General features: G+C 40.2%; 1 protein-coding gene across 1 annotated transcript; it reads right to left on the reverse strand.

Annotated features, from left to right (window-relative positions):
* Positions 1-3,322: 3,322 nt before the first annotated feature.
* On the reverse strand, positions 3,323-25,789 carry LOC124270937 (barrier-to-autointegration factor-like). Its single transcript, XM_046706000.1, has 3 exons — positions 25,641-25,789; positions 9,242-9,393; positions 3,323-3,653 (listed from the first exon to the last, which is right to left on the reverse strand). The coding sequence occupies exons 2-3, from the start codon at positions 9,365-9,367 to the stop codon at positions 3,507-3,509; spliced, it is 273 nt and encodes a 90-aa protein (XP_046561956.1). The 5' UTR covers positions 9,368-9,393; positions 25,641-25,789; the 3' UTR covers positions 3,323-3,506.
* Positions 25,790-26,194: the final 405 nt, after the last annotated feature.

The raw sequence follows: 26,194 nt of genomic DNA on the forward strand, positions 1-26,194 counted from the left end.
TAAACCTTTGATAAAATCATCTCGACTACTTTCTGCAGAGCGCTCCACCATCACGGAATACCGTCAATCGCGGATTCACTCTATCGGCGCTAATTGGCCATCTTCGATCAATCTCAAATTCACCGCTATTCGCGGTTCGGTGACGTCGCCTTAACGTGTGGATTATCTATGGCATTCCACGCCTTGTCGGAAACGATCGTTCGGTATTCTTCAAACATACGCCTGATCTGGAAGTACACGGAAGTGAGAACACGGACCCGACTCAGCGGTCTCACGACGGTATCGTTCAATGTCACACCACACAAAGCCAGCAGCACCCATGTCGCAAAGTACAGTTGATTCTGCCAGAATTGCATCAGGGTCGGAATGCAGCGGTGTGATATGTACATGAAGGAATAAAGAGCCAGCTGCCAACCTTGCACGCTGAGTAGATAACACATCGGGTCAACTTGAAGTCACACTCGGTATCTCCACCACTACCCACGATGGACCAACATCAGCAGCAACAAGCTGATGCGCCATTCAATGCCTGTAACCAATAACCGACAGCTACCACGGCGTATTGTTTGCTGAACGCTGATATCTTCAAACCCGCGGGAGCCGAACTCAAAGTGAACGACTCGTGTGGCACGGTCGTGATGTAATGAACAACGGAAAACAACAACTTGAGAGTCAGGCGCCAGTGGCTGCTGAACACTCGACTTGCCGTCAGCTGAAATACCACGAACTACCGCACCTACACGGGAAATTGCCGAGCCTCGCTTTCATATTCCAACAACTGGCCGTGTCTGCGGAGCGTACGGACCTTCCACGCTGCTGAGCCCGTGCCGGTGAAAACAAGAAAGCAACCACGACAGAACCGAATTGTTTTCATCATAGCGGTACAAAAAATTAAACCGAGGTACCATTACCGCGAGATTCAAAATGTCGGGTTTGCGTGTTAAACATAATCCAGTAAATATCGGATTCATCTCCAGCACAACGCTGCACATACAATGACTCACGCTTCTGGTAAAGGAACAACCATGCGATTGAGAAAATGCGCTTAACATGGCGATCTCCGACCTCCGGGGACATGCACAGAATTTGACAAATACTGATAGGCGGCAAACTGTACGCCTCGGCAACTGAAAAGCATTTACAAACGCTGTCGAAGGTGCTTTCTACTGCCACCAGATGCAATAACAACTACCTGGGTGATTTCATCGATACCAAAGGCGGGTCAGCGACACATGGACTGATCGTGCTTATCTCAACCGACTGGAATCTCAACATCACTCGGCTCTCCCCAGGACTAACGGACAACAAAGAGCACTATCTCGTGACAAAAATGGTGTCGGCCCTCGAACAGCAGAACACAGCATACGGCGGGATATAAAGAATGTGGCAGCAAAAAAATATTAATGTCTCAGGAAACTATTCTGGATCGATATTCTTCAAATTTTGCATGCATATCAATGATGCTCTCTCATTCACCCAGGCTCATTCTTTTCATCAATGCTTGAGCCTTAATAAATTAAATTAAGACTTATTAGGGACTGGTCAAAAACTATCATTCCCTATACTACTCAAACCATTCTCTTCATGGACTACAGTGTGGGGGAAGCAGGTCTGATACAATTCCCACTTTTATGAATCCACAAGTCTGGGTCAAGTGATGACAAATCTACATACAAATCACACCAAACAGGATTCGAAACATCACTCATTAGCGTTTGGTGTGGCCAAGGGAGGCAACTCTATAAAAAGCTTGTCACAGCTCAGACAACTGGGCCATGTGTGCCCCAACAGTGTATATCAAACTTAACAATTAATGATTGGTTTATATCCTTTCACCTGAAAATTGAAGATCGCTTCACATTATACCATGTCGGCATGTCATAGTTAGACAAGTTCCAGACCACATGGAACCCCAGAGTATGTATGGCCCTAAAAGACCATGGATGCTAACCAGAGCAAATCTTTCAAATAATTATTTCAACCCCAGCACCAGCCAGGCTGAGCGAGCAAACACCTTTTCATCCTGGCCATGGCAACAACATGCCCTGCTTTGCCTTATGAACAGCCACATCCAAGTCTTTGAAAGGCAATTTGGAAAACAAACAAAATTTACTTTCTTTTATGGATGACGACTTTATCCTAATAAATAAAAACTCTCAAGGAAATACTACACACCCATAGCTTCTGTTTGGTAATGGCCGAACTTGCATCAGCATTACAGGTTTGTGATGGCAGTCTGTAAAACCAACCCTTGACGGGGCAGCATGGGCATTGATCTGTGCAAGTGGGATTTAATGACCTGGATAAACAGAGCCAGTGAACCTGACCACATGATCCCATTAGTTGCCTCCTAACAAGCTTCTGAAACCCTAACCCGGATCTTCTAGAGGACAATAAGTATCAGCTGCAGAACATTCACTTGAGATGCTGATGTTATACAACCACAAAAGACACATTTTAATGCAAGCCTCTCTCTGTATGTAATCAAAATACAATGAAAATAACACAGATATCATGATAAGAATTTATTGAACATTGCCACAACATAAAAAGGAAAACTCACATTTGACTTACTGTACATATGTAATGTCTCAATTACCGCAATTTCCTTCGTGTATCGGTGTGTACAGAGAACAATTGAATCCCTGTGTCAGCACAGTACAACAATGTATCTTGTGTGAATGGCCTACTAAGCTTAGTATTAAATATATCCCTTTTCCTTACTTGTCAGATCAGTTTGCTTCACATAACAACGAAACAAAAACAATTATTGCACTTCAGCTTACACTTTCCCTTGGAAAGCTTTTCTCTTGTTTCTTGCCTTGGGAATAATCACACTCAGTCAGTCTGTACAACATTTTCCTCAAAACAAGCATGTCATGCCAGATATTCTGAGAGCAAAAGGTATTTAATCCTTAGTGTAAAAATGTTAAGGAATTAGGGTTCTTCCATTAAAAAGTTACAAGTGAAATGCCTAATGGTTCCTTGAATACAATCAATACTATAAATGTATGTAACTACTATTTCAGATAGGTCTGGGTCCAAGCTGTTTCAAAGTGCTGAATGTCTGTCTTATGGTGTTTTTAAACCTACCAAAGCAAGCATAATAAACAAGGCAGCTACATAGGCTGTACATTGAAAATGAATGTGGTTCATGACAAGCATATTAACAACTTAAAATAATCCATTCCTGCAAATGTTGTCCAGAACAAACAAATCACAGCAGGTTTTAAAGGGATACTGCATTTGGAGATACACGCCTACTAGCCTGGATTATATATCTTGAACAATTTCTTTTATTTTTTGCTCCACGGTCCATAGAGTTTATTGCTTTGTAAAACTGTATCAGGTTCCCACTATCAGATGTCAGCTGTATACCATGTCACCACGCAAATAAATGTTCTAACAAAAGAGGATTGTGCTGTGCAACTTGGACCAAGGAAGCCCAAATTAAGTGTAAGCACGAGTACATGTGGACAGAAGCATGATATGACAGGGCAGGCACCTCACAAGAAAGAATCACACCAGGTTTTCAGACATGTATAGCAGTCCCCTGCTTGCTTGGAATTAGCAGAACACGTCTCCTTCAGCCACTCTAGGAACAACTCATCATCTTTCTTCAACACCAGGAACTGGCCAAGAACAACGTATGCCTGAAAAACAATAAACAATGAATTGTTGGAGGTGAGAAGGAGTGTAATGTTGTTTTCAAGTAACAGATTATCAACACTAAGCCAGTTTTCTTTTAGTGCTACCAACTGAGAGAGAGCATACTGCAGTTTAGCATGCATACCCACATGAGTAAAATATCATTTTTTACTTATCCTAACTCGCTTATACTTGTCAATAGTCACTGATACCAAAGTAAGGCAAGAAATGCTTGGAAAATGCTTTTTGGTAATTATTTGATAATGGATGATATTTCAGATTCAAAACTCATATATAATCATTCATACCACCTAGACCTAATATGGCATATGAGTAATCACGATGTACCATTCCCTAATCATAATGATTACTTGTAAAATATCGAAAAACAGTTTATAAACTGCACGGCATTTGACACCCATATCAAAGCTATCCAGTTTGTGTTTCCTATCTGGTTTTGATTTTGACATGACCCCTGAGGTAACTGATTTGTTCACAACTTTGTAAACCTGACTATATGTCAAATTAAGGGCTTTACACATTCTATAGTAAACCCTGTCATAGCTGATGAGAGGTTGCCCCCTTTGTTTCTTCAGTATGAAATACTGGTATAAATTTAATTACGTAATTATTTTGAATATAACTAAACTACTACAAGAGTTCCATCTTTTTCACATATAGATGTTCAAAAAAACAAAACTTTTTACAATCATTTATGTAATTTAATTAGTTGAGGCTATATGAATAATTATAGTCTGTATTTCAAAACTACAGTTTGTACTTACAATATTTACGAATGTTGTTAAAACGCCAAAATTTCTTCCTGTGAAGTCACCCCTCAAGTGCATTTTTTCATCTGAGCTTTAATATCCAACTAGGTAAAGTCGTACTTGTATCATATATGTGCTTTTATCTTGTGTCAAATTCATCATATTGATATTGAAGCCCAAAAGCATTTCTAAGCATTTCTGGCCTTACTTTACATCATTAATTCACTGCTGAGTGCCACAGAAAAGCTGAACATGATCAAGGAGACTTCGACTACCCTGGATACTAAACAGACAGATATTTCAAGGGTCATTAATTGTTCAACCTACATCATACCTAGAATTAAATGTCTTAACTGTACCTGTAGGTTAACTTAGGTAACTATCGTAAATATACCCAGTGTCAATAATCTAGTAAATGATTTTTTTGGGTAATTCAACGATTGAAACAGTGAGTTAAAATGGTCAAATGAAACCAGTGAAGCTACTGTTGTTTGAATTGCAAGATCACCTCATATGTCACCCAATGGACTAGGGATGCCATGATACATCGATACTTTTTCTAAGACAATACAATTAGCGATACATTCAAAACTGTATCGATATTTAGTTTTGAAAGTATACCTTTTAATATGTTTATGTATCGTTTACATTTTGCAATTGTATCATATTTTTTGATGCTATGAGAGTTATAAATGATTATTTTTCATGCACTAATATGAGAAATTAGAACTTTTTAATCTCTGAGAATAAAAAATGTTGATCTTTCCATGGACAATGATACAATATGAAAAATTAATGGTAAAAATGTTACTAAATTTATGCAATAATGCCAAGAAAATAGGTATCGTGATACGTATCGAATTTGTAACATGGGTATCGTGATACATATGGATTCATGAAACTTATGTATCGTGACATCCTTACAATGGACACATCTGGGATGAAAATGGAGCCACATTTGTGACACTATCCAAATCCTCCAACTCATATGGAATTTCAGCGACATTAAGTGGCCTCAATGAAGCGAAGAAGCCAGGCCTGCATCAAGGTGGACACTCATCACTGACCACGTGACCTTGCTTGTGAATCCCCTTTTGTGTTGTGGCTTATTTGCATGTGCCAGGAACACTGTCCTTACATATACAGTCAACTCTCGTTAATCCGACACTTGTGGTTGCAGAGAAATATGTCGGATTAACGAAAATGTCGGATTAATGAAAATGTCGGATTAATGTATTTGTGTGAAAATATCAATGTTTACTAAACGTCATGATCGTCATACTGTTGGATGCATATCAGAAATAGTAGATCTAAAGTACTGTCGGAAATGCTAGAAAAATGCTTTTTGACTCATATTTAAAATTAAGAGGTATAACAGTTACTTAAATAACAAATATCACTTTAAGAAACATCTACCTAATGTAGACTGAGGGAATAAATTTTGAGACATGCCCTAAAATGTGTTTTTACTGATGAAAATACCAAAAACTTAGAAAAATAAGCGGTAAAGGGACGTTATTTGATACAAACTTTAACTGCCTGTATTACGTCATCAGCATGCACGGTATCGACAGGTGAAATTGACACCTGAGCACAAGCTCGGGCGAGGGGTCATCTCAATAGATGTTTTCTTCAAAATGTTGAATATGTGTACGTATAGTATACGTGTTGGTTATGTAAGGGATCATGTGATATCCACATTTCACATATATATATATATATATATATATATGTGTGTGTGTGTGTGTGTGTGTGTGTGTTTGTTTTGAAATAAATATACGAATTACTGTACATTGGAAAGAATCCTATCACTTGTGTTATCTTATCGATTGATTGTAGAAATGTGCAACGTTTTAATAAATGTTTTGCAAGTCAACAGTATATTTCATTGCAAAAATATGGATGTAATTCGGTCAGTTTAATCTAGTTGTGAACATTGGCCAAAGATTTAACGAAGTCACTGGTGTAGCTTCTTTGGAATATATATTCTTCTTCTCATAAAGTTTGTAGACCGCCCGTCTAAGTACTCCCTTGTCAAAGTTGTCAAGGATGGTTTTATGTCCCGGTTTTGCTCTGGTTTTGCTCTTGAGACGGTCCCTGTCTTATCTGATTTGTTTACAATATTGTAAACTTGTTGGTAAGACACACCAACAGCTCTACAAGTTCTGTAATATACCCTTTCTAAAGTAATGAAAGGTATACCTCTGTCTTTTAAACGCACAAAAAACTTATAAACCTTTGAAACAATCGACTGCAAATAGTTGGCCATAGTGAACGCTGTGATAAAGATGTGCATGCATGACGGGAAACTTATTTATCAAGACTTAACATTTATATTAATATTTCTTCAATAAAGAACCGATAATAAATTAAGGTAACAGAAACATTCAACATTTGTTTGTTTAAGAAAAACGCTAATTCATATTTTTACTCCGCCTGTATTATTAGCATTAATGTAAAGACTATTTCAGATTTCTGTGGTTGAACTATGAGAAAATCTTGAGTTGTTGTTTTGGTACCAAATTCTCTCCTGTAAACTTCGCTTTAAATGCATGGGAATGTTAAATCGATTGAACTAAAAATTAGGTACACTATAGGCGAGTTGATATATTGACAACATGGTACATTTATCACCTTTATAAAGATATTAAGGCTGAAAAGCATTTTTCTAGCATTTCCAACAGTACTTTAGTTATCTTCATCGTATGTAAAAATATTCACAGAAATAAAAAATACTAACAATACAGTTAATCCGGACGGTTGCGTTTCTCAACAAATTCGTCCGGATTGCGAATAGTCCGGACTACTGAATCAAGACCCAAGTTCAAGCAAGAGTTGCTTCCCTTACTATAACAAAAACGACATGAATCTGGATAAAACAAATAAGCATTTAATGTAAAGCTTATAAAACGATGAATAGCAAGTACAACAATAATCTATAGTCATAGCAAAAAGTCTTTCATTGTTTCATTGCTTAACCTTCCTCATTGAATTCATCACATCAATAATTTTACCAAGTGGCATCCGCATGTTGATCCGACGTGTCTGATCACGTCCTTCCATTATAGGTGAGGTAATGTCTAACAAGCGATCTATTGTAGTATGCCTTGAATGTCCGAATTATTCCTGCATCCATCGGTTGAATATGAGATGTGGTATTTGGTCACATTTCGCAAAGTTAGCAAAGCACATTTGTGACCTGCAGCGTTGTCGAGAAGCAAAATCACTCTAAGTCCATGTGACCGCATCTGTCTGTCAAAGTACATTAACCAATCACAAAACAGCTCACTTGTCATCCACGCCTTTGTATTGTGCTGTCAATCAAAGTGTAAATGTACAGCATCTTCAGTCGGGAGCTTTTAATGTCTAATTGAAACAACAACCCGAGTTTTTATTGTTTATGGCCAGTTAAGTAAACATCGCCGGGGGGTGTTGTTATGGTTCATGAACACGACTTAGAGCATCCGGTCTGTGAAGCAATTTACTGTTTATTTTACTGATTGGTTACAGCTACTTACCGTCCGGTTCCGAAAACCGAATTTCCGGATTATCGAGGCAAATTAAATAGGCATAGATTGGTAACAAGCTAAAATCGTCCGGGAGCCTAGACATCCGGATTATCAGAGTCCAGACTAACGGGGCTTCACTGTACATACTTGTTATCATTTATTAACATTCATAGATGGCATAACATACATATATAATCACATAAGCGAACAGTTTCATATCTATTTCATGACCACATTTGCACAAAACTAACGTTTGTTTTTACCACATATCAGCTGCCATCATGACCCGGATGTTGAATATGTTACAGTTTCCATACAACTAATTCCATAATAACATGTGGACGTCTAATGTACAATCAGGCGTTTATCATAACATATATAATTTATAACTTGAAAAAGTCTTTGATGGTCATTAACATCAAACACGTCTAAGTGGTGTGTCAGAAATGTTTGCAAAGTGTTCAACGATGTTTTGGCCTCAGATAGCTCAAGCATTGGAATCAGTCGTGAGAGACGCTCAACCACTAAGCAGACTGCTTCAGGATGTCAGATACGGTTGATCGTCCAAACTTCACATCAAACTTCTGCTCAGCAAAAGTGATGACTTCTTGTTGTGTTGTCTGGGGTTTGTCTTTCTTCAAAAGGAGATTTCTTTCTTGATCAATGGCGTAACTTCTACAAGGGGTCGCTTAGCAGGTGGTGTACTCGTGACAAACATCTTGTGATGAAAACTCATGTCGGTTGTAAACATTTTATACATCTCGCTCTGCTGTTATTTCTTGATTAAATCGTCTCAATTAATTATCCTGTGTTCCTAATTAACAAGTGTGATGTTCACCGACGTCGGTGTCAAGCAGCCAGTAAGGCACACGCTAATTACTACTCACGTGTGATTGTCTGTATACGGTCGGATAATCCGACCGGCTGTGTTGATTGTTGGATTAACGAATGTTTTTACAATGTATTTACAATAATCAGTTGCTAGATTGGTGTGTCGGAGTCGGAATGCGAGAATGTCGGATTAACGAGAGTAATTATCACTGTTTTAAAAGGTTCCCTAATTTTTTGTCGGATTAAAGTGATTGTCGGATTAATGAGTGTCGGATTAACGAGAGCTGACTGTACAAACTGAATGTGACCCCAACTTGAAACACTTGTGTTTCCATGTCATAAGATCTTATTGCAACAGTAAACATTTAATGCAGATTATGTGTGTCACGGTAACTCTTTGAGTATATTTATCTCTACAGATACAGACATATTTTTTATCTCATTCTTCAGTCTACTGAAATGTAAGACATAGCGTAATCTCACCTTATCAAACCCTGCCTCACTGAGTCTTCCGCCAAGAACCGGTCCTATTCCAGCTAGTTCAGTCACAAGCTTTTCTCCCATTGGCTCTGACACAAAGTTCCGGTGTTTTTGAGATGTAGACGACATCCTGACTCGTTAGCAGATGACTTTTACTGGAAAACAACAATTATGTAATTTTTTGAGTAAAATTGATATTTTATACTTATCCTGACTCATGCTCTTTTTGCTTGTCTCCTTCCTCTTGCGAACATAGTGGAACACTTGTATCTCCCTAATTGAAGTTCCCTTCAATGTAAAATCACTAATTAGTACACCACGAGTTACCTCCCTTCCACAAGCGCGTGAACGAGGGCGCCACCTCTACCCATGTGCCTCACTCTCTCCTCATATACTGAGCCCAACATTTGAATTTACAGGGAAATCCAAAGTGTTATTTGGGGAGGATGGGAGGGCTGACCTCATGAGTCAGGATAAGTATAAAATATCAATTTTACTCAAAAAATTACATATTTTTCCTTATCCTGACTCATGCCTTTTGCTTGTAGAATCCCAACAGAGCGGAGGTGGGAATATATAATACTTTGGATTTTAATAATTAGTGATTTGAACTGTGATGATTGTAATAACCCTATGGGAACTTCATAAAGGCATTGAACTGATGAATTCCTGCTGCCAGCTTATCAGCTGCCATATAGAGGTTATTACAATGTACTTATTATGATAAGTATATATAATATTAATACAATGCTTAAGACTAATAGACTTAAGCTTGTTAATATGCTAGTATAAACTCCTTAGAGTTTGTTAGCTAAAAATAATTTTAAGATATAAACATAGCACCAAGCTTAAAATATGATTAATTTTAAGCTAATTATATAATAACAAACCCTTTAGGGTTTGTTAGTTAAAATATTTATATGATATAGACAGTGCTGAGCTTAAGATATGAATAAGCTTAGCTATATATATATAACAGCAAACTTTGTAGAGTTTGTTAGCTAATACATTTTACAATATGAGTATAGTATTGTGCTTAAGATATAATTATCTTAAGCTACATATATAATAGCCAAACTTAGTAGAGTTTGTTAGCTAATATATTTTTTTACAATATGAGTATAATACTGTGCTTAAGATATAATTAACTTAAGCTACATATATAATAGCCAAACTTAGTATAGTTTGTTAGCTAATATATTTTTACAATATGAGTATAGTACTGTGCTTAAGATATAATTAACTTAAGCTACATATATAATAGCCAAACTTAGTAAAGTTTGTTAGCTAATATATTTTTACAATATGAGTATAGTACTGTGCTTAAGATATAATTAACTTAAGCTACATATACAATAGCCAAAAACTCTGTAGAGCTTATTAGCTAATAGATTTATAATGTAACCATAGTACTAAGCTTAAGATATGATTAGATTCTAAGCTAAATGTATATAGCAAAAACTCCTTAGAGTTTATTAACTAATATACTTTTTATGTTATAAACATAGTACTGAGCTTAAGATATGATTAAACTTAAGCTATATATATATAATAGTAAAACTCCGTAGAGTTTGATAGCTAATACATTTTATTATGTTGATTTAGACCTAGTATTGAGCTTAAGATATGAAGTAAACCTTAAGCTAAATATATAATAGCAAAAAACCTTTTAGAGTTTTAATAGCTAATATACTTATATGGTATCAACATAGTATTGAGCTTAAGATATGAAGAAACCTTAAGCTACATATGTATAGCAAAAACTCCGTAGAGTTTGTTAGCTAATACATGATATAATGTAACCATAAAGCTTAAAATATGATGAAAACTTAAGCCCAATATATAATAGCAAAAAACTCTTTTAGAGTTTTGATAGCTAATATACCTATATGCTATAAACATAGTACTGCGTTTAAGATATGAATAAGCTTAAGTTACATATATAATAGCAAAAACTCCATAGAGTTTGTTAGCTAATACATGTTATAATGTAACCATATTGCTTAAGATATGATGAAACTTAAGCCAAATAGCAAAAGCTCTTTAGAATTTGTTAGCTAATATAGTTATATGATATAAACATAGTACTGAGCTTAAGATATGAATGAGCTTAAGCTACCTATATAATAGCAAAACTCCAGAGAGTTTGTTAGCTAATGTATTTTTACAATATGAGTATAGTACTATGCTTAAAATATACTTGACTTAAGCTAAGTATATAATAGCCAAAAAACTCTGTAGAGTTTGTTAGCTAATGCATTTATCATGTAACCACTGTGATGATAAAAACGAGCTTAAGCAAATTATATAAAGCATGAAGCTATTTAGTACTGTTATAAGATAAGTAAAAAATCTGTAAGATTGACTTATCTTCTCTCGAGGAACTGTCAACTGTTGTGCAAGGACCATGGGATCAAATTGGTGGATACCTGAGATGTCCTCGGTGGTGATATCTCTCAGATAATGGTTGGCAACCACCATATCGGATCTACAGTAATAAACCCTTCATTATTTCAAATAACATTTGTGTAGATGAAATTGTAGAAGTTAGCTCTAATATCAAGAGTATTAAAGCTCATGGAGGGTCGGATTAGGTCCATCTGTCTTGTATGCACGTAGTATGACAGTTCTGATCCAAACGGAGATATAGTACGTGAGACTACACTCTGCGTAAGTTGATGATAGAGGAAAAAAATCTGTTGTATTTTTCTTCCTGTTTGGTTTGGTGGAGATAAATTTACAGTGCTCTTGCTGGCCAGCGTGATAGCATCATCGTATCATGGAGTCCAAGTATGTCATCCAGGCATGTTCATAAACCTCACTTGTGAGGTGTTGTAGCACTATATTCATATCCCCAAGTTGGTGCATTGAAACTTCCGTTTATTCTCCAAACAGAAACTTAGTAGGTTTACTAACCATCTAGTTGTGTTAGTAGCTTGATGATGAAATTCAGGCGTAGGGTCTGAAACGCTGTGGATTTCGATCCACTTGTATCATCGTCGTCTAGGTAAATCGCGCGATGTCCTTGACGATGTATGTGCACAACCGAGTTTGTGTCCTCGATGAACTTTATGTAAAATCGCTACGACTGCTGTGCCCTTGTTCCAAACTTGACGGGAGGTCTCTAACCTGAAGAAAGCAGCCTAATCCTGAAGGTTCAGGTTAACTGGGCTGTAAGGAGGCTTGCTCGTTCATTGATATAAAGTTGTCACTTGCAACCTATGTCTTGAACTGTGAACTATGCTCGACCTCTCGTGTAGGGCGTTGTTCATCGGGGTCCAATCAGAATAAGGCATTTTGATTCTGTAGAGTACCAGCGCTGTGATGTCACCGTGTAGCAGGAAAAGGAACCTTGTATAATATAGTGCCGTCGCTGATATTAGAACAATCGTCGGTCTTCATCGTGAACTTTCGAAGTTACCCGAAAGTGACCCACGTGTTTCGAGGATTAATGGTAAACGCTAGCGAAAAGCTTCGGTAAAAAATACCTCGCTCTGTAATATTAATGCTGGGTAGGTTATTTTCCTGGCTGTCGTGAAAGTGCTTCAGTTTTGAATATAATTCCGATTTCTTTATATATAAAGGTACAATAACTTGTAAGTTGTCAGCTTGTGGACTGTATACATGAATGTATCGCCATAATTGTAGAATTAAAGCTGAATTTGTTGTACATATTTCTTCTCAGAAATGTTGACGAATTATGAGTTATACTCGCTGTAACAAGGCTGCTGTTCAATTTCGATATTGAATTGTCTGCAGATATGCGCGTAATGGTCATATGTAGATAATCGTATAGCCGTCGTCCGGGATTGCATATACTAGCAATTTATACGAATAGTTGATTTCTGTGAAGATCTATGAAACGCCGTTGACAAATTAATACAGCGACCGTTCTGTGTTGTAAATAGCCTGTGCAATTGTCTTCGCGTGAGGCTTATAGGCGGCATCTGGCATACAGTTGATAGACAACTTATGCGATGTCTTGAACGGACTGAGGAGTAGCCATATATGACTTAAGTGGCTAGTATATGGAGACCTTGGAGGAGACTTCCTCGGTGAACGCCGGAGACTGCATCTAAGCTCTCAGGAAGTATCCCTTCTAGATCTACTGGTGAAGTAGACTTGAGTTAATTTAGCCTTCGCTTAATCTTCAGCGAAGGTATCGAGTCAAAGTCCGATTAGAATATATATATATATATATAGAGAGCGCTTGCTTCAGCTGAATGGCCTCTGTGTTTAACAGGATGTGGAGGTCGTGGCGCTTACTCCTCCTCCAGCGTCCCTTGTAGCTGGTGAGGCTCTAGCTCTTCGCCGAGGCTGCGCCTGGGACTTGCTGGTTCTGCATAAGTAGGGCCGAGTGGATCATCTTATCATTTTCAGAAGTCGTGTTCACTGAAATCTGGCGATAAGTGTCTCAATGATCGCTCTAGATCTATTTAGGCCAACGAACATACGATCTCGCCATGGATTCAACTGAACCAATTCTGATTGTAGTTCTTATTGTTGATATCGATGATCAACTTGTAGTTTTCATCGATGTCTTAAGCATTGAAGAAGGGGTCCATGTTGATGCGTGGAAAACTTTCTGTGCGCGGAAAGTTCGGCAATTATGGTGTCTGAACTTTTGTGGCTTTATGGGATGCTATGTCTAGATTCTGTGCTACCCGCAGCAATCGGGTCGATCGGAGGTAGGGTGATAGCATCTCGCCGTCTTCCTTCATCAGGTATGTCTGCGTCGCACTGCCACTCTAGGGAAGGTGATGTAGACTTGTGTGCAGACTTGTGTGTGGTAACCTGTGAGGTGATCGATGTGGTGATGTACGAGAGATCGAGACTATTGACAGCCTTTCGCGGCTCTTGGAGTAGTCCCTTGACTCTGTTAAATGACGATCTATATTCGGGTGTCCTTCCCGAAAGTGCCTTGAATGCCCGCCTTCAACGCCTTCCTGAATATGCAAGCGAACGCCTTGAGCGAAGCTTCCCCTCTGCGTTAGCTGGGGAACGGCGATTTGAGCCCAGCTGCTGGCTTCCGTGAGGTCTGGTGGCTGAGTCTGCATCTAAGGATGAAGCCGGAGAATGTGATGATCTATCCCCGCTTTTCGAAGGCCTTCGCCGAAAGGCTGTACATCTGGGTCCTTCCGTCAAGGTGGTCTGGCGACTTCCTTCGCTGAAGGCTGCATCGTCTTGGCTGCTACGCTGACTGGAGGTGCCTCCTAGAGTGTTGTCTAAAGTTGGAGCCTCGCCGAAGGCTCAGCACTCTGGGCTGGCTGCTTCTCCAGTTTGTAGTGACCCTCCATCACGCGACCATGATTTGCCGTAGTAGCTCGTCTGGGATGGTCTGCTGAATGGGTAGTCGGGTGCCATCTCTGCGCTGTTAGTGGTGGGGCCCTCAGGTAAGTCGTCTGACATCAGTGTAGAGACATCAGGCTGCATGACGATCTCTGCTGATGTCATTGTAGCTGTCACCGGTCGCTACTTGTCTCATACGCCGAGGGATGATGATCGGCTGATCATCGTAGAGGCCAAGTTCAGCGGCTGGAACAATCTCGTTGAGAAAGTCCTAGTAGACTTCCGTTGAATTCCCCTCAGAGGTCGACGCTGCCCTGGGGTGCGAAGTCTGGCGCTGAGTGTTGGTAGCGACGGGACCCTCAGGAAGATCATCGAATGTTGATCTGGCGCTGACATCACTGTTGCCGACATCAGTCATTCTTTGATGTATTATCAGGAATGATGATCGGCTGATCATCATACAGCCCCAATTCTGGCGATGAGAACAATCTCGCTGAGAAAGTTCTAGTAGACTCTCGTTGAATACCCCTCAGTGCTTAACGAAGGGATGTCTGGGGAAGCAGGACGCTTGAGGCGGCGGACTACGCCCCACTTCCACCATTCTAGCGGAAAACCAGACGGGAGGGGGTCACCAACAGCAGTAGACTGGCGAGGGGTTCAGGTGTATCAGTCATGCTAGACTCTGCATAATGCGACCTATCTGCCGCGCTGCCTCAAACGCAAAGTAATTATTTATTAAAGGTAGAATTGATAAATTAGTATCGCGAACTGCAACGGAATCACATGAAACATGGCTTAGTACAGCTAGGGCATATTAAATGCGGATCAGCAGCAGAATAAAAAACGAATGTGCAACAGTACAGAATTTTATCAACGTAATCCACTGCAACAGCACGGGCCCGCATAAACAGTAGAAACACCTACTAAATATCAATATATAATTGTTGAAAGATACTAGCTAAACCTCTATAGATCTCTATAATGCAGGTAACTAACTAAACATAATCAAAGGATATAGTGTGTCGGGAGACACAGGCGCTCTCACGTCCAGCTCACTGGGCGAAGAAGGAGAGAGTGAGGCACATGGGTAGAGGTGGCGCCCTCGTTCCCGCGCTTGTGGAAGGGAGGTAACTCGTGGTGTACTAATTAGTGATTTTACATTGAAGGGAACTTCAATTAGGGAGATACAAGTGTTCCACTATGTTCGCAAGAGGAAGGAGACAAGCAAAAAGAGCATGAGTCAGGATAAGGAAAAATATTTGTTTTACTATAATTCCTTCTAAAAAACTGAATGATAACCTTAATGTTATAATTCCTGCTAGTGATGAACTAGTTGTGAAAAAATATCAATCTTCTTATTGTACGGAGTAATGCTGATGCTTTGTTTCGTGGCCAATATATAGAACGTCTTGGATCAGACAAACCCGTGATTGATATTGTGATCCACACTGTCAGGGTGTGATGCCACAGTGAACCATGTATGACCAGCTGATCCACACTGTCGGGATGCGATGCCACAGTGAACCATGTCTGACCAGCTGATCCACACTGTCAGGGTGTGATGCCACAGTGAACCATGTCTGACCAGCTGATCCACACTGTCGGGGTGTGATGCCACAGTGAACCATGTATGACCAGCTGATCCACACTGTCAGGGTGTGATGCCACAGTGAACGATGTCTGATCAGCTGATCCACACTGTCAGGGTGTGATGCCACAGTGAACCATGTCTGACCAGCTGATCCACACTGTCGGGGTGCGATACCACAGTGAACCATGTCTGACCAGCTGATCCACACTGTCGGGGTGCGATACCACAGTGAACCATGTCTGACCAGCTGATCCACACTGTCGGGGTGCGATACCACAGTGAACCATGTCTGACCAGCTGATCCACACTGTTGGGGTCTTGATACCACAGTGAACCATGTCTGACCAGCTGATCCACACTGTTGTTAGTCGCGATACCACAGTGAACCATGTCTGACCAGCTGATCCACACTGTTGGGGTGTGATACCACAGTGAACCATGTCTGACCAGCTAATCCACACTGTCGGGATTTGATACCACAGTTGACCATGTCAGCAATGATCCACACTGTCGGAGTGCGATACCACAGTGAACCATGTCTGACCAGCTGATCCACACTGTCGGGGTGCGATACCACAGTGAACCATGTCTGACCAGCTGATCCACACTGTCGGGGTGCGATACCACAGTGAACCATGTCTGACCAGCTGATCCACACTGTTGGGGTGCGATACCACAGTGAACCATGTCTGACCAGCTGATCCACACTGTTGGGGTGCGATACCACAGTGAACCATGTCTGACCAGCTAATCCACACTGTCGGGGTTTGATACCACAGTTGACCATGTCAGCAATGATCCACACTGTCGGGGTGTGATGCCACAGTGAACCATGTCTGACAAGCTGATCCATGAAGTCCCCTCTTACTTCTACAACCAACTCTGGTTGCTGGAAACCTAGAATCCCTAAAGGGTAAAACATTTTCCGATACAACACTCAGCATCAGTCGCCCTGCACCTTGACAATGGGGCTAGTCTGTCTCATAGACCTTGTGCGACCTGTGAAGATCTGGGTTAGAATTGGCCTTCAGCTACCCATGCTTAATGGATAAGGCTACTAACGGAATCATATCCCAATTGCGTGGACCGATGCTCATGCTGTTGATCACTGGACTGTCTGGTCCAGACTCAATTATTTACAGACTGCCGCCATATAGCTGGAACATTGCTTAGTGCTGAGTTAAACAAAAAACCAACCAATCATAGTCCCTGAAACATATTAGGTACGTCGCCTTACGTTCATCCTAATCAATAACAATATATAGCAAGTCTTGATTTACCCCTGGGTCAGCATCTTCCAGCTCACTGGGGCAACAGAAAACACCCTTTTGTAAGTGGAAAACATAAGGATGATTTTTATCTTGGGAACTGCAATGTAGACGAATTCAAGTGTTGCATTTGATGAAGTTTAATCTTCTTATCACTCAGTCTATATTGGGTCAATGCACACATGAAACATGGCGGTTCTCATCTGCTACTCAAAAACAGAGTGACGGCATCATTCTTGTGTGTGATGTCATCAATTATAGTGGTCCCAGACATTACTGGAACAGTCCACCCCAAAACAGGAATATCAAATTCTAAGCATTGCTAATCATACCAAAGTACTGTCGGAAATAGAGAAAAAACTGTTTTTAGGCTGCTACTCTGTATCCTTAAAATTTACACGATTGCAAATAGCATATGTGGAAATAACCCACATCGGCCTAACTGGGCGTTCAGTGGGATGCGTAATAGGATATCCAGAAAAAGCATGTTTACTCGTAAAATCGGGCAAAACGTAGAAAAAATATGAATAGCTGTTAAAAACAATAGATCAGACTACAGATGGCAATTAGGTCACTTAGCCAGGCATGACGATGGACAGTCGACTTACATGGCATGAAATGTTCGTGCTGCCCACAGGCACAAGGGATTACCTCAAACATATTTTATGCTTTTTCATGTGTATTGAATATGTCTCTAGTATTGATTATATTATCTTAGCTGATATCACAGTACCCCAGCCTGACCCCAACCACCATCTGCGACACACCTCCTGGTTTTGCTTTTGAGACGACCCCTCCTACCTGTTTCTTTTTATAGTGATAATGAAACGCCATGGTAGCTACATTCTTAATAGTTTCAGTATTAAAGTTATTATTTTTTACATCTGCTATCGTTAATAATAAAGTTAAGTCTAATTTCAAAATGATCATTTAAAAAGTGTCCTTTGTCATACAATATCATCGCACACTAATTTGCATAAAGCCATAATCTGTTCTGAATAAGTCGCATTGGAGGACTTAGAAAAAACCTGCATTCCTCATTTCTGCACTAATCTCTCCTCAGTAAAATCCTTCTTTTACGTTTCCTATCTACCTCCCACTGCGACTGTAGTTAGGCCGATCTTAGTTTAACAGATATTTCACACTTTCACATATTAACTACCTAAATTGTAGGTATATATGTGAAAAAACAGTTTTTTTCTATTTCCGACAGTACTTTAATATAGACAATCCATTGTGTTTCTTCAATATGATCTAAAACACCCTTTTAAAAGTTAGAATACTAAAGGGTTAATCTTTTTCAATGCTGTGATATTTCTGTAGATATGCTTGTGGTATGTGTTAGATGATATGGTAGATGTGTGTTTTTGTTGTAGATGTCCACATTAATGTGCTACTGGACATGTTGGGTGAACGGATTGTAATTTCAGGTCTCCAGATAAGAGCCATATTGACGTATGTACGGATAAAAAATAAGCATGATGTGATAGGAAATAATTTAGAAAACGTAGCAGATACGCAGATACAGCAATGGTGTACAGTCTTAGAATCATTTACAGACGTATTTATCTGAAAAGTATTGTTTTATTGTTTATTGACCTGTTTACACAAGAGTGGCAATGTTGTGGTGCATATACGAAACGAAACTCAAGATTACTGATACTCCATTAATTTCCATTCAGTACTCTTAAGGTTTTCCAGTACTCCTGTATTGAAAAAATAAGGAGTACGTACTCCTGATGTTGAAAAATTATCTGGAGCCCTGAATTTTACAATAACAACTTTGTCTTATCATCGGAGCAAATATCACCTCTCTGGACATGTTCACCTGCATGGTTTCTTATAACAACATGAAGATTGTTTTAGTTCTATCTCTTTCCCAGTTAGACACACAAGAAAGGGCACATATTCCAGATCATATCCAAATAGTTCCAAAGGGAGACGGTGATTTCTTAGACTGAACCAGTTCGTAGCCCAGACTGGTTCGTAGACGGTGATTTCGTAGACGTGTATTAATAATTGAATAATAGTATATATTAAGTTTGATTTTTACTTAGATTGTGTATAACGAAGTTGTTATGCTTTGTTTTCAGTGATATGAAACTAAGGTGAAGCTGTGAAGCATATTTTATTATTTTAAGGATATATTTTATTTATTTCACAAAATGCAAACACTTTTCGGTTACATTAAAGTCATAATGTCGATTTTCATCATCATTGAGGTTGAACCTTTCCCATTTTACTAACGTCTACGAATCCACCACTCAATCCGCCTACGAATCCACCGGATTTCCACGTACTACGAACCAGTCTGGTCTACGAATTCACCTACTGCCATTCCAAAACACTTCCAGAGTGGCTTCTGTATGATTGGTACAAACGATGAGTGTCGTGCAATCTTGTTTAATGCTTCCAGACATGTCACATAATGGCTCGCTCTGGTTGCGGCCATGTGGGAGACGACAGCGAGGCTCGGTGTATACTAAAACTTGGCATGCATTAATGTATAACATGGAATGTCAATTGACCGGAATATGGATTCTACATCTCCCTTTCTTTTTAAGTGATTTACAATATTGTAAGAATAATATAGTATCATACAGTAAGAGGGCTGTTAGAAAACTGACGATGAGATTTGCGATTATGCTTGAACATAATAGCAAACTTGGCACTTGTTGTTTGGCAAGGTTATCTGCAGAGTTCTGTTTTGACTAGCATACACTAGTGGCCATGATAGGGAAACCATGGACTGTTAATGTCTTTCTCGGTCACATTGCTTAAATTGTTTTTACAGTTATGTTTAGCACCAAGCACAATTTATGATAGGAACGACTGTAAACTTTAAAGTTCAAATCAAACTCTTCATTAACATAACTGGAACGTTGAACACAGTCTTTGAACAGCTGTTGAACAGTGTCTGTTTCTGTTTAATATGCATATCTTGGGTTGGGTTGCACTATTCTTCCACTCCTTGTTTTTGTTAGAGTATGTTTTGTTGCAGCTGGGGATGTGTGGTCGGTGTGGGACTTTGGCGACGTCGTTGCTGCATATTTCACCGGTGGTGGTTTGATGGGTGTTCTCACAGGTGGTGGTTTGCTGGGCATTTTTTCACTGGCGATGGTTTGGAAGGTGTTTGCTCCTCCAGCTGATGCTTTTGTTGTGGTTGCACTGGTTCTATCTGTTGTTTTTGTTGTGGAGATGTGTAGCATTGTCTCTTCTTGATATCTTCAGGTATTAGAAGTAGGTGTCTTCTGTTGCGCCGGTATGTTCTGCCATCCGATTCAACAATGTAGGACCTTGGTGTGTCATGCATGTCTTTACAACTCCTAGTTTGTCATAACCCTTTTCTGACTGTAATCTAACTTTGTCACCTGGAATGAGTTGTCCCAGTGGTTTTGCTGTTTTGTCGTATTGTTGTTTTTTGATGTTGTCCGATGTTCAGCAGCCTGTTTCTGATTACTTGTGGATCCTTGAGAGAAGGTTCAAGTAGTGTTTTTGACATGGGGAGCTGTGTTTTAGTCCGTCTCGCCATCAGTCGTTGAGCCGAGGATCCCAAAATTGGATCTCTTGGTGTGTTGCGCGCTGATTCAGTATTGCTAGATATGGGTCTGTTCTGTCCATGTCACACTTCTCAAGAAGGCTTTTGGCTGATCTCACCGCTGGCGTTCTGCAAGTCCGTTGCTTTGTGGGTAATTAGGACTGCTGGTTTTGTGCTTGAATCCCCAGGTTGATGCAAATTCAGAGAATTCTGTTGAGGTGTATTGTGGGCCATTGTCGGAATAGAGTACATCTGGTATTCGAAACTTGGCGAAATGGCTTTTCAGTTTCCTGATTATCGCGGTTGAAACTGTGGTGTCTAGTATGTTGATCTCGTACCATCCGGAGTAAGCCAACTAACACAAGATGATTCTTTCCTTTCCATGTAAAAAGGTCTGTTGCTACAGCTTGCAGGGTCTCTCTGGAACACTGTGTTGTTTTAGCGGCTCTCTTTTCTGCTGGTGTGTTTTGCAGCTGTTGCAAATCTGGCACAGTGTGGTAAGTCTGTCTATATCATTGTTGATTTCTGGCCAATATAGGAACTCTCTAGCCCTCTTCTTGGATGCTTGGGCTGAGATGTGGCCTTTGTGTACTTGTTCCATGTATTCAGTCCTCAGACTTGGAGGTACCACAATCTTCTCGCCTTTGTATATAATTCCTGAGTATTCAGCGAGCTCGTCCTGAATGAGTGATATGGTTTGGCATCTGGGTGTACATCTTTTCTGTATTCTGGCCATCCGTGTAGTATATGTAACGGCTCAGCAGTTGCATTAGTTGATCTTCGGCTGTTTCCGTTGCAGCTGCTCTGTTCGCTGTTCTGTCATGGGCAGAACTGTCAATACCTCAAACTCTTCTTCATTGTTAGAGGTATCTTCTAAGTATGCTTTCGTGGAGAGTGTGTCGGCAATTATTAAGTCCTTCCCTCTCTTGTATACCAGATCAATGGAATACTGCTGTAGTTTTAGTAGCATGCGTTGTAGCCTTGCTGGTGCTGCAAACAGTGGTTTCTTGCATATGGTAATGAGTGGTTGATGGTCTGTTTCAACTGTAACTCTTTTGCCATAAATGTAATCATGAAACTTCTCACAGGCGAAGAGGATTGCTAACAACTCCTTCTCGATTTGAGCATAGTTTGTTTGTGATTTCGTCATGGATTTGGACCTATAGGCTATTGGATGTCCTTCCTGGATTACTGCTGCACCCAATCCACTCTTGGAGGCGTCACATGTTAGAGTGACAGGCTTTGTAACATCATAGAATTTCAGAATTCGCTGAGTTGCTGATTTCTTTCTTTATTGCTTCAGTTGCTGTCCTACATTTGGAGGACCACTCCCATGTAGTCTCTTTCTTTAAGAGCTCTCTCAGTGGTGCTGCCAACTCACTGAGATGGGGAATGAACTTTGCCAGGTAAGTAACCATTCCTAGGAATCTACGCAGTGATGGCAATCCCTCAGGTTCTGGCATATTGACAATTGCTCGACCTTCGGGGTCAGGTCTGACACCTTCAGCTGTCAGTATGTGACCAACATAGCTCACTTCCTTTTCTTTGAAGTGGAACTTGTCCGGGTTCAGTTTCAGGCCTATTTCATCCGCTTTGTTGAGTACTCTGATGACGTTATTGTCATGCTGTTCTTCTGTTTCTCCCCAAACAAGTAGGTCATCCATTATACCTTCACATGGTAGACCACTGAATAGACTGTCCATGTGTTTCTGAAACACTTCACTGGCTGAAGTGATGCCAAACGGCATTCTTAGGTATCTATAACGTCCATATGGGGTATTGAACGTCGTCAACATCGATGTTGCATGTGATAATGGAATCTGCCAGAATCCCCGCGATGCATCTAGCTTGGTGAAGAATTTCGCCTTTGGGCATTCTTGCTATGATTTCTTCTACTGTCCTCATGGGGTAGTGCTGTCGCTTCAAAGCCTTGTTGAGGTCAATTGGATCAATACAAATCCGTATTTTGTCTGTGTTTTTCTTCTTGCTATCACCATAGGCGACGACCCAGTCCGTCGGTTCAGTCACTGGTGTGATCACTCCTTGTTCCACCATTGAGTCTAACTCCTGCTTGACTTTGTCCTGCATTGCCACAGGAATGCGCCTAGGTGCCCTGATCACAGGTACTATGTCGGGTCCAGCTCAGCACTGTATTCTACAGGTAAGTTCCCGAAGTCTTCCGTCGAAGAGAGTAGGGTATCCCTTCATAATCTGTGCCTTAGTCAGTGGTTCATAGTTTTGTGTGTTTTCATTGTTAGTTCACACACACTGTATACATCCTCGCCGAAGGATAGTAGCTTAAGGAGTACACTGTCACGTAGTCCTACTATAGGCTTGAGCTGTTGTTCTATGACATGAAAGGTTAGCAGCTCTTCTCTATCTTTGAATCTACACTTGATTTGGGTTCTTCCCAATGTTTTCAAGGAACTCCCTCCATAGCAGACCAATGTTACTATGTGTTGTTTGCTGATTTCTCTTTGTCTCTCACCTTCTTGAACCAGGATAGTGGTAAGACATTACATTTGGCACCTGTGTCAACTTTAAGCCTTATTTCCTCATTGTTTTGCAAGTAGGGTGGCATATGCTTCCAGTGGCGACTCCTCAATTCCATCCACCTCTAGGGAATCTATGAATAGAAAGCTGTCGGTATCACTATCAGAGTCTTCATAATATTCTTCATCAATGTCATGAACTGTTCGCTTTGCCTTTCTTTTGTTTGCTTTTCATGTCTCCTGTCTCTGCTTCTTGGGTTTCCATTCTCATTATCACTGTGCGGAGCTTTACAAACACTTGCAAAGTGGTTCATTTTGTTACAGTTGTGACACTTCTTGCCACGTGCTGGGCAGCGATCCAACTGGATGTGAGTATGTGCAGTTCCTGCATGTAGGCGGAGATTTATGTTATTTTCTTCTTTCATTTCTAGCACCGTGTGTATAGCATGTACCTCTGCTGTTGATTTGTTTGTGAGTTCTTGTAGGCCCTTTTCCGTGATTTCGTTGAGAGTGCATATGGTAACAGCTTTAGCTAAAGTTAAAGCAGTTTCTTTCAGCAAAGATTTCTTTAGATTGTCCGAATCTACACACACACACTATTCTGTCCCTGGTCATTTCATCTTTGAGAGCCAAAATTGCATGAATTTGACTTATTCACTAAATCTGTATAGAAAGTTTGAAATGTTCACCTCTGCTCTGATTTGGTGAAAAATCGAAAACGCCCAACGTAATGTTTGTCTGTGGCTTACACAGTTCGCTGAACTTATCTTTGAGGACTTGTAGGCTTGCCCTTGATTCTGCCAACCCGTGACGAAAAGACTTTTCCCTTTCGATTGCTTCCTTTCCTGCAATGTTCAAGAAGATATATGCCTCTGCTTTTTGTCATCCTTATCACCATGCGCAGCTTCCAGGAAATATCAAACTCCTGTTCAAACTGTCTCCAGTTCTCGGCAATGTCACCTTCAAATGAAAGCGGTTTTGGCCGGTTGAATCCGTCCGCCATTGTAACTTCGGCTAGCTGACCGGCTTTCGAAATTTCAGTCACACTCACAGAATGTCCTAATCTTCATCCGTTGCGAAATGTCGCCTGATGAATCCTGGGAATATGATCCCTCTTCTGACACCATGTATGATTGGTACAAACGATGAGTGTCGTGCAATCTTGTTTAATGCTTCCAGACATGTTACATAATGGCTCGCTCTGGTTGCGGCCATGTGGGAGACGACAGCGAGGCTCGGTGTATACTAAAACTTGGCATGCATTAATGTATAACATGGAATGTCAATTGACCGGAATATGGATTCTACAGCTTCTAAACAATAACTACATTTTGTGAAAGATAACTACACTTTAAGTTGCCTTGGACTAATAGGCTAGCGGTCATTTCTGTCCCAGTCAATATAACAGATAGAAAAGTGCATATATCCTCAATCCTGTATTCTTCGTCAAACTGTATAGAGTCAAATAGAGCTCTTTGATCAGGACAACCTGGAGTAGGACTCCCGGGAGTTCACAAAAATTCCTGCCTGAATTATTTTGAACCAATTTTGTAATTCACAGAAGATTTAACAAAATATGCATAGATATCGTATTCCATTAAATACTTCGCACAATGTTTTCAACTTTCGATATCGTTGAACGAGGCGCGTTGAAAGCACAGGAACCCGTTATCGCTAAACATAGACCATAGATCTACACGCACGTCACATATATATGATGTATATGATGTATACAGGAACCCGTTTTCGCTAAACACCATAGATCTACACGCACGTCACATATATATGATGTATATGATGTCTATGATCTATGGTCTGTGTTTAACATACACAGCGATATCGGGTTCCTGTGGTTGAAAGTGGGCTTTCCCCACTTTCAACCACAGACATCTACCAGGTATGAGGGAGTGATCAGCTTCTGAAAACGTTTCGGGTGAGCGAAATGCGCAACAGTGGAGGAAAACAAGGAAATATTCACTGGACTCGAGAATTGTTAGGCTGTTAGATCATCAGTGGGTGGTGATGTTGAAAACAACGATACAATTTGACTGGCTTCCGGACTACTGCGAAAATGACGGGCCTGCGATCATACCATATTACTTTGTCAAATCGTTGGAAGAAAGAGGAGATCATGTGTCCTATAGCACTAACTTAAACGGACTTTCTGAAAAATACATGTTCCTTGCACTGGCTCATTGTTTCTTGTCGTACTATCATATCTTACCTTTTGCTTGGGTTATTGGCGGGAAGTAGTTTCGCTTTCGAAGTTTTGGACCTGTATGAACAACGTATAATTATCGCACCTTGCGGGTAGAAGATAACATAGAAAGGGACATAACCGGTTTGTAAATTTATAGTAAGCGCGCCACCTCTCGGCAGCTAACGATAGGCTACTCTAACCTTCTATATAAACGTTTTTTCTCACCCACTGAATGAGTTTAAACACAAGTTCGAGTCCCGTCGCATTCCATCCAGGGAGATGAAATCTTTGAATGAGTAGTTTTCTTTGATATCGAAAATATTCAACAATAGTAATATCGAACGACTGAGGACAGGTATTAAATTTAGCAGAAAGATAAAGTCATCGCCTTTATAAATCTGTGTTGATATTTTTATTTATTTATAAAACAGGTATGGTATAATTTGTTTCTTGGCGCTCCTTGTCGTTATCCTTAAACAGTAGTACTGCCCTGTGACACGTCCATTATCATTACTGATACAGACACAACGGCGGAAGTGTGATGATGTATCCATCCATGTCCGGCACGCAGATTTCAT

The sequence above is a fragment of the Haliotis rubra genome, unplaced genomic scaffold, assembly GCF_003918875.1.
Source record: "Haliotis rubra isolate DU_JTF1 unplaced genomic scaffold, ASM391887v1 Scf156, whole genome shotgun sequence".
Classification (NCBI taxonomy): Eukaryota; Metazoa; Mollusca; class Gastropoda; order Lepetellida; family Haliotidae; genus Haliotis; species Haliotis rubra.